This window comes from Lissotriton helveticus, chromosome 9 (genome assembly GCF_964261635.1).
Source record: "Lissotriton helveticus chromosome 9, aLisHel1.1, whole genome shotgun sequence".
Taxonomy (NCBI): Eukaryota; Metazoa; Chordata; class Amphibia; order Caudata; family Salamandridae; genus Lissotriton; species Lissotriton helveticus.
Genome location: NC_136070.1, coordinates 74,360,279 through 74,373,743, shown reverse-complemented (window position 1 = coordinate 74,373,743; position 13,465 = coordinate 74,360,279). Strand labels below are relative to the sequence as shown.

At 45.6% G+C, this 13,465-nt stretch overlaps 1 protein-coding gene across 1 annotated transcript in view; it reads right to left on the bottom strand.

The window, feature by feature from the left end:
• The window catches only part of LOC144780943 (stAR-related lipid transfer protein 9-like), a 540,925-nt gene that overhangs the window by 260,814 nt on the left and 266,646 nt on the right, over positions 1-13,465 (bottom strand). The window contains exons 4-6 of the mRNA XM_078659512.1: positions 9,654-9,770; positions 8,393-8,425; positions 8,235-8,299 (exon numbers count right to left, since the gene is read on the bottom strand). Coding sequence (XP_078515638.1) covers positions 8,235-8,299; positions 8,393-8,425; positions 9,654-9,770 — 215 coding nt within the window. The remainder of the gene's footprint in view (positions 1-8,234; positions 8,300-8,392; positions 8,426-9,653; positions 9,771-13,465) is intronic.

Below are 13,465 nucleotides of genomic sequence, written 5' to 3'. Positions count from 1 at the left end.
GAAAATCTGCCAGTGCTTCAGGTGGACACCACCCAGAATTAGACAGAATATGGGTGACATAAGCCTTCCCACCTCCATCTCTGTACAGTCAAACCAATGTTCTGAGGAAGAGGTGGAGGAAGAATAGATCCTGTTTGCAGGGGCCACGCCTGTGTGCACGTGCGCGCGTGGCTGAAAGGAGTGATGTTTGCCTCATTTACAATGTACACTAACCACGTACATCAGGGGGAGTAGGGTGGTATGAAAAGGTGATGTGTATTAGGGGACCACGGGTGGCATGAAGCAAGGGATGAAAGGGTGATATACACCAAAGGAGCCCAGAATGACGCACACCAGTGGAGACGTGATCTACCCTAGGGCAGGAATTGGCGTTGTGCATCAGGGGAGCTATTTGTGTCCTGCATCAGGAGCAATGGGTGTCCTGCACCAGGAGCACTGGGTGTCCTGCATCAGCGTGGCAAAGGGTGTCCTGCATCAGGGGAGCAATGGCTGTCCTGCATCAGGGTGACAATGGCTGTCCTGCATCAGGGTGACAATGGGTGTCCTGCATCAGAGGAGGAAGGGGGCGTGGTACAACAAGAGCAATGAGCATTGTTCATAAAGGGAGCAATGGGTGTCCTGCACCACAAGCAATGGGTGTCCTGCATCAGGGGAGCAATGGCTGTCCTGCATCTGGGGAGCAATGGGTGTCCTGCATCAGGGGAGCAATGGGTGTCCTGCATCAGGGGAGCAATGGCTGTCCTGCATCTGGGGAGCAATGGGTGTCCTGCATCAGGGGAGCAATGGGTGTCCTGCACCACGAGCACTGGGTGTCCTGCATCAGGGGAGGAAGGGACGCTGTACAACAAGAGAAATGAGCATTGTTCATAAAGGGAGCAATGGGTGTCCTGCATCTGGGGAGCAATGGGTGTCCTGCATCATGGGAGCAATGGGTGCCCTGTATCATGGGAGCAATGGATGTCCTGCATCATGGAAGCAATGGGTGTCCTGCATCAGGGGAGCAATGGGTGTCCTGCAACTGGAGAGCAATGGGTACCCTGTATCATGGGAGCAATGGATGTCCTGCATCATGGAAGCAATGGGTGTCCTGCATCATGGAAGCAATGGGTGTCCTGCATCAGGGGAGCAATGGGTGTCCTGCATCAGGGAAGCAATGGGTGCCCTGTATCATGGGAGCAATAGATGTCCTGCATCATGGGATCAAGGGGGAGCAGTGCATCAGGAGCAATTAGCATTGTTCATAAGGAGAACAATGGATGTCCTGCATCAGGGAACTCCATCTAGGGAGAAACTGGTGTTGTGCATTTAGGGAGCAACTGGTGTTGTGCCTCATGGATCAAAAGGTGGCGCGCATCGTGGGAGCAACTGGTGTTGTGAATCTAGGAAGCAGCTTGTGTTGTGCATCTAGGCCTAGAGCAACTGTTATTGTGCATCTAGGGAGCAACTGGTGTTGGGCATCTAGGGAACAACTGGTATTGTGCATCTAGGGTGCAACTAGTGTTGTGCATCTAGGGAGCAACCAGTATTGTGCATCTAGGGGGCAACCAGTGCTGGGCATCTTGGGAGCAACTGGTATTGTGCATCTAGGGAGCAACCTAGGGAGCAACTGGAATTGTGCATCTTAGGAGCAACTGATGTTGTGTATCTAGGGAGCAAGTGGTGTTGTGAATCTTGGGAGCAAGTGGTGTTGTGAATCTTGGGAGCAACTGGTGTTGTACATCTAGGGAGCAACTGGAGTTGTGCATCTTGGGAGCAACTGGCGTTGTGCATCTAGGAGCAAGTGGTGTTGTGTATCTAGGGAGCAAGTGGTGTTGTGAATCTTGGGAGCAACTGGTGTTGTACATCTAGGGAGCAACTGGTGTTGTGCATCTAGGGAGCAACTGGCGTTGTACATCTAGGGAGCAACTGGAGTTGTGCATCTTGGGAGCAACTGGTGTTGTGCATCTAGGGAGCAACTGGTGTTGTGCATCTAGGGAGCAACTGGAGTTGTGCATCTAGGGAGCAACTGGTGTTGTGCATCTAGGGAGCAATTGGTGTTGTGCATCTAGGGAGCAACTTGGTGACCTTAACCTCACACTTTCTTTTCATGCTGCCGCTAGCACCAGGATGCCTCTTCGGAGGCAGCTGTGTGCTATACAAATTTCTTGTATTGTATTGTATTGTAATGTGTGTTGTGCATCGGGGCGCATTGGGCGTTGTGCATCAGGAAGTAATGGGCGTTGTGCATCAGGGAACTACAGGATAATATGCAGCGGAGGAGCAGAGGGTGACATGAATCATGGGAGCACAAAGTGATGCACACCAGGGGAGAAGTGAGTAGGGTAACTCAATGGAGTATTGTATATTGTTAAAGAGGTCTGGCACTGTCCGTGTCAGGGATGAATAAATAGGTTACCCACCTCATTGTTTTCTCTGCTTTTTGGTTTGGTCATTAGGGTCTTTGTACTTTTGCTTTGCAAATGCAGTGCTACAAGCACCAGGCTATTAAGAAAATAAGCAGTAGCGACTGGCAGGGAATGGGGGTGAAGGGTGGCGGGGAGGCAAAGTAAAACAAGCATTGGCATTGCCAATAGGTCTCGCTTGTGGGACCTTATAAGTATTTAGTTTTGCAGCACAATATGATGAGTGGCGTTGCGTGTGTGAGTGGCGTTGCGTGTGTGAGTGGCGTTGCGTGTGTGAGTGGCGTTGCGTGTGTGAGTGGCGTTGCGTGTGTGAGTGGCGTTGCGTGTGTGAGTGGCGTTGCGTGTGTGAGTGGCGTTGCGTGTGTGAGTGGGGTTGCGTGGATGAGTTGCGTGTGTGAGTGGCGTTGCGTGTGTGAGTGGTGTTGCGTGTGTGAGTGGCGTTGCGTGTGTGAGTGGCGTTGCGTATGTGAGTGGCGTTGCGTGTGTGAGTGGCGTTGCGTGTGTGAGTGGCGTTGCGTGTGTGAGTGGCGTTGCGTGTGTGAGTGGCATTGCGTGTGTGAGTGGCGTTGCGTCGATGAGTGGGGTTGCGTCGATGAGTGGGGTTGCGTCGATGAGTGGGGTTGCGTCGATGAGTGGGGTTGCGTGGATGAGTGGGGTTGCGTGTGTGAGTGGCGTTGCATGTGTGAGTGGCGTTGCGTGTGTGAGTGGCGTTGCGTGTGTGAGTGGCGTTGCGTGTGTGAGTGGCGTTGCGTGTGTGAGCGGCGTTGCATGTGTGAGCGGCGTTGCATGTGTGAGCGGCGTTGCATGTGTGAGCGGCGTTGCATGTGTGAGCGGCGTTGCGTGTGTGAGCGGCGTTGCGTGTGTGAGTGGCGTTGCATGTGTGAGTGGGGTTGCGTGGATGAGTTGCGTGTGTGAGTGGCGTTGCGTGTGTGAGTGGCGTTGCGTGTGTGAGTGGCGTTGTGTGTGTGAGTGGCGTTGCGTGTGTGAGTGGCGTTGCGTGTGTGAGTGGCGTTGCGTGTTTGAGTGGCGTTGCGTGTGTGAGTTGCGTTGCGTGTGTGAGTGGCGTTGCGTCGATGAGTGGGGTTGCGTCGATGAGTGGGGTTGCATCGATGAGTGGGGTTGCGTCAATGAGTGGGGTTGCATCGATGAGTGGGGTTGCGTGGGTGAGTTGCGTTGCGTGTGTGAGTGGCGTTGCGTGTGTGAGTGGCGTTGCGTATGTGAGTGGCGTTGCGTGTGTCAGTGGCGTTGCGTGTGTGAGTGGCGTTGCGTGTGTGAGTGGCGTTGCGTGTGTGAGTGGCGTTGCGTGTGTGAGTGGTGTTGCGTTGCGTGTGTGAGTGGCGTTGCGTGTGTGAGTGGTGTTGCGTGTGCGAGTGGCGTTGCGTGTGCGAGTGGCGTTGCGTGTGTGAGTGGCGTTGCGTGTGTGAGTGGCGTTGCATGTGTGAGTGGCGTTGCATGTGTGAGTGGCGTTGCATGTGTGAGTGGCGTTGCGTGTGTGAGTGGCGTTGCGTGTGTGAGTGGCGTTGCGTGTGTGAGTGGAGTTGCGTCGATGAGTGGGGTTGCGTCGATGAGTGGGGTTGCGTGGATGAGTGGGGTTGCGTGGATGAGTTGCGTTGCGTGTGTGAGTGGCGTTGCGTGTGTGAGTGGCGTTGCGTGTGTGAGTGGCGTTGCGTGTGTGAGTGGCGTTGCGTGTGTGAGTGGCGTTGCGTGTGTGAGTGGCGTTGCGTGTGTGAGTGGCGTTGCGTGTGTGAGTGGCGTGTGTGAGTGGCGTTGCGTGTGTGAGTGGCATTGCGTGTGTGAGTGGCGTTGCGTGTGTGAGTGGCGTGTGTGAGTGGTGTTGCGTGTGTGAGTGGCGTTGCGTGTGTGAGTGGCGTTGCGTGTGTGAGTGGCGTTGCATGTGTGAGTGGCGTTGCATGTGTGAGTGGCGTTGCATGTGTGAGTGGCGTTGCATGTGTGAGTGGCGTTGCGTCGATGAGTGGGGTTGCGTGGATGAGTTGCGTTGCGTGTGTGAGTGGCGATGCGTGTGTGAGTGGCGTTGCGTGTGTGAGTGGCGTTGCGTGTGTGAGTGGCGTTGCGTGTGTGAGTGGCATTGCGTGTGTGAGTGGCGTTGCGTGTGTGAGTGGTGTTGCGTGTGTGAGTGGCGTTGCGTGTGTGAGTGGCGTTGCATGTGTGAGTGGCGTTGCGTGTGTGAGTGGCGTTGCGTGTGTGAGTGGGGTTGCGTCGATGAGTGGGGTTGCGTGGATGAGTTGCATGTGTGAGTGGCGTTGCGTGTGTGAGTGGCGTTGCGTGTGTGAGTGGCGTTGCGTGTGTAAGTGGCATTGCGTGTGTGAGTGGCGTTGCGTGTGTGAGTGGCGTTGCGTGTGTGAGTGGCGTTGCGTGTGTGAGTGGCGTTGCGTGTGTGAGTGGCGTGGCGTGTGTGAGTGGCGTTGCATGTGTGAGTGGCGTTGCATGTGTGAGTGGCGTTGTGTGTGTGAGTGGGGTTGCGTCGATGAGTGGGGTTGCGTGGATGAGTTGCGTGTGTGAGTGGCGTTGCGTGTGTGAGTGGCGTTGCGTGTGTGAGTGGCGTTGCGTGTGTGAGTGGCATTGCGTGTGTGAGTGGCGTTGCATGTGTGAGTGGCGTTGCGTGTGTGAGTGGCGTTGCGTGTGTGAGTGGCGTTGCGTGTGTGAGTGGCGTTGCGTGTGTGAGTGGCGTTGCGTCGATGAGTGGGGTTGCGTGGATGAGTGGGGTTGCGTGGATGAGTTGCGTTGCGTGTGTGAGTGGCGTTGCGTGTGTGAGTGGCGTTGCGTGTGTGAGTGGCGTTGCGTGTGTGAGTGGCGTTGCGTGTGTGAGTGGCGTTGAATAGAGTGAATTGTCCATTCAACGCCACTCACACATTCTTGAACAGGGCGTGGGGTGCACCAGGCGCAAAGCAAGCTGTAGAAGTTGCTGCATCACTGGCGCACAGCCTTTCAGACCTTAAAAAGAAACGTGGGGGGTTGGGGTGGGAAATCATAGGCATAATGACGAGTACCGCCTAAGAAGGCACTCTTCCATCAGAGACGAGCACGCATCAAATCAAGAAGACCCGGGGCACATGATGCGTGCCAAGTCACAAAGCATCATCTAATATTTCGACCGGGAATGGAAGCTGCTTAGGTAAGAAAACCATGCATCATCGTAGAGAAATGTGAAACGTCCTCCAGCCCCGTCCCTTCCTAATAATGTAGCATGTAATGGGGCCTAAACACAGTATGAACAAAGAGTGCACGCACTGATAATACAAGAGAAATAATCTTGGAATATATGCTGTACTTACGTAAAAAATGTTTTTCTAGTAAGGCAATTTCCAAGTGGCCTTTGATCTCATTTAACCGGTCGGAGTCCGTCCTATTAAAGTCAGCTAATGCAGAAGAAGCCATGAGGAGGAAGCTGGCTGGGGAGGGGGAGGAGAAATCCATGGAAGGCGGGGTGCGGGGAGAGAGGGGAGGACGAGGCGGATCCGCCTGGATGTCTGCTGCGCCTCCGTGTAAAAGGCGAGAGAATAATTAGGGGAGGAGAAGCCGAGAAGCCGCAGAGCGCACGCTGGGCGAAGCCCTTTGATGTGCTCTGCGGCAAGATGCAATTAGGAGGGAGGGAGGCTGATGCGCGTTCGTGTTGATCACGTGGTTCACGTGAACTTCGTGAAAACGCCAGCAAAAAAGCTGGTGGTTTCACGAGCAGTTTGCAGACTTGAATTCTCGCTCCGCTCGATGCGCGATAGGTGCGAGACCTAAAAAAATACCACTTATCTCTTCGCCAGCTGCATCTCTCCTCCGCAAGTCCCGCATCGGGAAGCACACAGGCTCCCCATAGCCAACGACAACGCTGCACTGTGGTTTGACGCTCAGACGGGGACAGGGAGCCTGTGCATGTTCCCCACCAGGCTGTGCTTTACAGCCTGGTGGGGAACATGCAAAGTGCGCATGTCTGTTTGGCCAGACCAAGACAGCCGGCCAAACCGTCATGCGCACTTGGGACCCCATTAGGATCGGGCGGATCGCCACCGCCATGCGGGTGGTGGCAATCCGCCCGACATCCTTCCCCAGCCGTCACCCATTTCCCCCCCGCCATATTACTATGGCGGGGGAGACTGCGGCGGACGGAAAGACCGTCCGCCGCTTTTCCGCCCAGTCAAAAAGGGTTTCATATAGTGGCGGTGTCTGTTAGACACCGCCATCCATATTAGGGTGTGGGCGGGAACATGCTTTTCCGTGGTGGCAACGAAGGCATGCAGTAATGTCTTCTGGGGGCCTGTTGCGGGCCCCCAGAGACTCCGGGGAGTGGGGGGTGCACATGCGGGGTACCTATGGTACCCCCCTGCACTTCACTGTACAATGTGGCAGGCACTGCACGGTGCCTGTCACGTTGTGCATTGAAGTGGGCAATGTTAAAAATGCGGGATGCACTCGCCAGTGTGGCGGGAGCATCCTAATGGCCCTCAAGGGACCGCCGCCCTTATGACGGGCGGTCCCGTTTTATGTCGGGATGGCGGGCGGGGGCCCTTGGTTGCGAACCACTCCTCCCCCTGTGCCGTCAGCGCCGCCATAACCCAGTGCCAAACCTGTGAAAAATAAAATGATAATAATGATGTTATTATCATTGTACTTCTCCTACTCTGCTCTGAGAGAAGTGGGGTGACGCTCCTTTGCCTTAGCGGAGGAGCCGCCACTGAAAATAAGCATGCCTGGATACGCTACTCAAGCTTAATATAACAGAACTTGAAAATATTTTGTGTTCCTCATTCATTTAAATATTTTCTTTAGAAGTGCAGGTAGCTAATTGCAATTAGATACCATGTTTTAAATGGCCTATTTGTTTTCAAGCACCCAAAGTACACAACCAACTCTTAGGAATATATACAAATTACATAAACACAAATGGATACCTGCATTGCTGCCAAGTAGCCACAGTTTTGTAACATACACTCAGTCAGTATGTTTTGCTTGCCTCAGTTTTTTAATATCTTGCCTGTAATAGTGAAAGCAAAACTAAAAGTCTCAGAAAGCACACAAGGCTGAATAAAAATCTAAAACTGGCTGAAGGTGTCACACTTGACATGGACCACTACAGACTCACTCGGATAGATGGGAAATAAACAATCCCTTCCCTCTTTATAATGTTGTCAATATGACTTGATTTCTTTAGAGGCTCCCGGACTACACTTATTCGGCGCCGTACAGTGTCAAAAGATGTATATGTTGAGATCTAAAATGTTGGCAATTTATTTCTTTTACAAATAATTTTCAACAGTATGACACTAATTTGGAATTTTGCCACAAACTAGATGTAAAAATCACAGAGGCCCATGCATACTTTTGAATCCTTTCACTACCCTGGTCTAACTCTACAGTCAATGTGCCCCATGCAATAACTATCTATAGTGAGGCACAGGAATGACCCTCTTGGAATTGATCACCCAATAGAGGCAGGCAGAGTGTGCATTAATATGCATGGAGGCAGACCATTACATCAACTATCTGCCTTTGAAATGGGTTCTCTAAAGAATGACCTTTATTTCTACCTATTCCATCAGTATAGTCAACACAGCCACATTATCCCAAACTCCATTCATGCTCCTTGCATGTCTCTCATGCACAACCAATCACAAAGCTTCCAATTTCTCTTGTTGCACCCAAGCTTCTTATTAGCTCTTGTATCTTCAAAGGGTTTGGCTTGAAGGATGCTCTAAGCTGCATCCTTAAAGACAAACCTGCACATGGTAGATGGCATTGAGACTATAAGGATCACAAACATAACTAGATCAATGAGGCAGTCATATATGTCATGACCAGTGCGAGAAGGTAGGGCGGTCTCACCTGACTTCTATCCTGCTGGAGGATGTTGACCCGCCTTCGCAGTCGTCCTGCCTTGCAAAAAGACCCTGTGTGAACCAACAGCTTGGTTGTATATCTGATCATGAAAACAAGGAACTATCACAAAGCAGACAATGAATGTATATAAAAATGTGTATTACCTCACATATCCGCGGAGTCAGGCCAACAGATGCCTACAAACAGAAAATGAAAACAATTGACACTTTGTCACAGATATCATGTTAGAAATAAATGGAGAACTTATTTTTTAAGCAATCTCTTCTTACCCACTCCACATCACCACTGCAAGTCTTTTTTTTAGTTTCAGAAGGACACACTTATTTAAGATATTTAGGGTGTACACTGAAAAGTTGTAGCATTACGTGCTACACCAACATTTCTTGATTTCATGGAGCATGGGACAAGTTATATTGAACAGAAAATAAGAATAGGGGAATATGAAAGGTGGAGAATTCTTGGGGAAGGGGAAATGTTCTTAAAATAATAAAGATGAGTCCGTCCCCATAAGCATAAAACAGAACATATATGTCATCATGAACAGCATGTCTGTGAACTAAAAAATCCATCATTAAAAAGTAACTAAGAACATTTGTCATCATGATTACCAATAAGTACAGATGGTAATCTGAAGCAGTAGTCCTTTTTATCGAACCAATTTGACCTGAAGACCTTCACATTATTATGGTGCCCAATGCCTGGAGTTTTCCCCACATTCTCAATACAGTTAGATTCAAATTTGATATCTACCAAACTTTCTAAATACCTATTTTCTGATAAAAACATGGGGTTAGTTATCCTAAAATGAAAGCTATAAAGTGTACTACTAAGAACGGAAAAAGAAGAAAATGAAAACTATTCTGAGGAAGGAAAAATCGTCAAATAAGATCAAAGAGGGATATATTAATATCTGGATAATAATGATAAATTATTAAACACTGTAAATTACATCATAAAAATACACAGAATTGCGACATACTATAAAATGTTCACGGGGTTCGCTTCAAACATTAATCAAGGTGGATGAAAAGCATCATTAGGAGCAGCGCTGGTATTGTTAGAGAATGGATTTTTAGATAAAAAACATTTGTCTTTTATAATTCTTCATACTTGCACAGGTCTTTCTAGCCTTCCATTAAAGAACAATTTTGAAAAGCACGAAACCATATTCATATTTATGTTCCAAAACTCATTCACACATCATCAGTAACTTTCTATAAGTGTTTACTTATCTTTTTTTTATTTATGAATTCCATCCCTTTTACATCAAAGTAATGACCTTGTCCAATATTACCAGTCAATTGGCAACAAAGACATAATTTAATTGGTCAAATACCCAATTCTAATGCTTGGTAAGACACCTTCTCTTGGGATGCACCGACTTACGGTTAGTCTCATACTCACCGGAGTCCCCATCATGGTGTAGGTTTTTCCAGAACCCGTCTGCCCGTAAGCAAAGAGGCAGATGTTGTATCCTTTGAAGGCACCGGATAGCACCGAAGTTCCAAGGTCTTGGAACACCTGTCAAGACACAACCAGGACATGTGTGGTATAAATATCCAGTAAATAGAGAAGCAATGCCCTTTATCCACAGGTCCTTAAAATGAGAAAGGAACTGCTTGAAGTGAATGATTTTGGTCACTAAATCCAAGTAATCATCAATATATACGAATTTATTTGAAAGCCTACTGTGCTTCAGACATCAAATGCCTCAAACACTGCCTGCATCTCATCGCAGCTCTGCATGTCCATCGAGTATGGGAAGCTGAACACTACCAAAGCAGAATTCCTGTTATTTGTTCAAGAACAACAAACAAAACAAGCATTTGCAATGCAATAGGTCTCGCTTTTGCGAGAGTTTAAGCTATCGGCATTGTAAATGACAATGCCTTTTATTTATCTGTTTTGATAATTAACGCATAAATAAAAGTCTGTGTCATTTACAATGCCAATAGCTCAAACTCTTGTAAATGCGAGACCTGCTTCATTTCAAAGAATTTGTGCTTATGTGCTTTAAATTGATTAATTATTATTTTAGTGTTTTTAAGGTGTGATTTAAGTTTTTAAAATGTAATTAGTACATTTTAATTTAGTAGCAGGTTGCTGGATTTGTAGGGGATTAGGATGGGGAGTTATGTTAAATATAAATTATTGTTGTATATTTGTAATTAATTTTTATGTTAAATAAATAATTAAGTGGTAATTATGTTAATTATTTAATTGATTAGTTGTTGTTTTAATTATTTTAGTATAGTTTGTGATTTTGTAGTATGTAATTTAAATTTTATAAAGTTTAATAAATACGTTTTAATTTAGTAGCAGATTGTATGGTTTGTGGGGGTCGAGGTGAAGTTATTGAAAATATAAAGTATTGTTTTCAATTATGATTGCTTTTTATGTTAATTAAAATATTAGGTAATAATTAACTATGTGATTGTTTAATTGATTGTTATAATAACCTCTTTGCTTTTGAATTAATTCATTCATTGATTTGTGTATTTAAAAAATAAAAAAATGTAAATGAGTTTTACATTTATTATTTGTTTTGATTGTATTTCTTTTATTTAAGGTAAGGTTTAGTATTAATAGTGTTTTAGCTATCAATTGTTTTATTTTTTGTATCTAGTAAGGAGGAAAGTGTATTTTTTTTAAATTTTCAAGTTTTAAAATTTTTTTAAATTCATTTTGTAATAAAAAAAAATTGGGTTTCAATTACATTTAATTTTCTTTGTCTAAGATCCATATATGTTTTATCTTAAAAATGATTGTTTTTTTAATTCTTTTGCTATGCATTTAAATGATTTTTTTAAACGTTCAAGAATTGAAATGGTATACCTACCCCCTCCAAAGAACAGCACTTTAACTAATGTTGCTTACATTGGAGCAGAAACCGTTAATCTAACCCCTTCGAAAGTCCAACACTTTCCATGATTTTGCGTTTGTTGGAATGGGAATAGTAAATGTAACCACTCCAATGTCGAAACGCTTTCACTACTTTTGCTTAAATTGGAGTTAGAACAGCAAATCTAACTCCTCCAAAGTCCAACACTTTCTCTAGTGCTATTTATATTGGGTTGCTATTATGTTTTTGCTTTATTTAATGATCAAATTATTTATATTTTTTACATTTTTATTTCAATTGTATTTGTTTTTTATATGAATTAGATTTTTTAATAAAGTTTGATATGTGTTGTTGTAATATATATACATTTGTTAATTTAATGTTTAAATTATTGTTAATAGTTTAATGATTATTTGTTTTTGCATGAATATGTATTTATTTTGTTTGAAGTGAATATGTATCTTTTTATATATATTTGTTTAATTTACATTAATAAATAGAACTACTTATTAATTTATTGTATTTTATGTAGTTTCATATTGTAAGTTAATTACATATAATGCTATATGTTGAATATTTCCAGAAACGTAACTTTTTAATGATATTCTGTTCCACTGTATTTATTTGACAATATTTTTGAAACAATATTCTTGTCTCACAATATTTAGGTAATAAATATTTTGTATTTGAAAGAGAAACAGGCAAAAAGAGAAATAAAACCATGAGAAAGAATAGAAATATGAGAGAAAGATTAGCTATATGTAAGTTGCTCAGAAATGCTGTTTATTTTTTCACTACACACACACACACACACACACACACACACACATATATATAGATATATAAATAACCTACTAGCGGTCGCCAGAAGGTAGTTATAGTTAGGACCAAAGCTTCCATAGGAAAAGCGTATTTTGCTTTGCCAATAACTTTGGCACCGCTTGATGAAACTTCACAAATTTTCAAAAAACGTTCCATTTTGATTCAGCTGCTATATTGAAATGCTTCGGAGTGAATCATCAAGCAGGGGCTGGGAAAAAAGGGGATCCCAAAAAGCGTTTTCCCTATGTAATGTTGTTGGGGATTTCTCTTTTTATTAACACGACTACAGCCCGAACTGCTGAACGGAATGACATCAAAATTGGCAGAAAGCTAGATGTTGGTCCAAGAAGCATTTGTGATATGGTGTAAATCCATTTGGTAGTTTCACAGATATGAAAGTTTAAAAAATATAGATATCTGGGGAGGCGATTTAAAATATAAACATTTGATTGGCTGCTAACACTTCAACCAGGAAGTGTTGGCCGCCATCTTGGGACTTGGCTTGAAGCCGAGTCTCACAAAAAAAGTAAAAAAGAATGAAAAGGTGGCAGGTTAGGAATACCCTGACCCCACCAGATATGGTGGAAGGGTCCTGCTCAGGGTAAAACTTTATTTAAATGTAATTTTGCCGCAAATTTGCAAGTGGACTCGTGGATCCGCAGCAAATTGTTTTTAAAAGACACATTTTTAGGAAGCCCCCAGGTGGGCCAAATCCCGGGGCATATTACAATCAAGGAGGGGGCTCATTGGGCCCTCCTACTAGGCTTTTGAAAAGCCCCAGGGATGTCCTTGGGGGCCAACTACCCTTCCTGTTACCTCCAGTAAGTCCCACACAGCGGTATTGCTAAGACGTCTTTGGAGGACACGCCCCCTTGCTCCACCACACTGCAAACGCGGCTCCTGGTGCACTACTGGTTGGAGGATGACGACTACTTTACTCCTGAGGGACCTTGGGGGCCAAGAAGCCCTCCTGGTACCTCCTGTAAGTCCTATTTTTTTCCTATCTGCCTGACCTTAGTTGTGTCCCTGCTCTTCCTTTGTGCTGGTCCGATCATTTTGCTGAAGCTTTCTTGTTGAAAGTAACGTCCTTTCCTCCATCGATCTGTCTGGTGCCTGAACAAAAGATTAGAAGATGGGCAAAGCTCGATATCCTGGCTTTTAACAAACTTCTGGTTCACAGTAGACCAGCTGTTGAACATATTTCGACTACAGATCTTGGTCCTATCCAAAATTAGATTCTGGTAGATACATGCCTTACTCTGTCCAACAAGCGCTCTAACAGACATCTGGCACCAGCCACCTGGTTCACTGAGAGGCTTAAAAGTGAAAAGCCTTAATGTAAAACACTAGAAAGATGCTGGAGGAAACACTGCAATGAAGACGCCAAAGTGGCATAAAAAAAAGCCCTAAGTGAATATCATATTCTTTGTAAAGTAGCCTGCGCTGAGTTTTTCTCACATAAAATCTTTCAAGCACAAAACTGCTGCAAAATGCTTTTCAAATTGGTAAAAGAACTATCCGATTCGAAGACCCAGACTACTCCCCTTGTTCT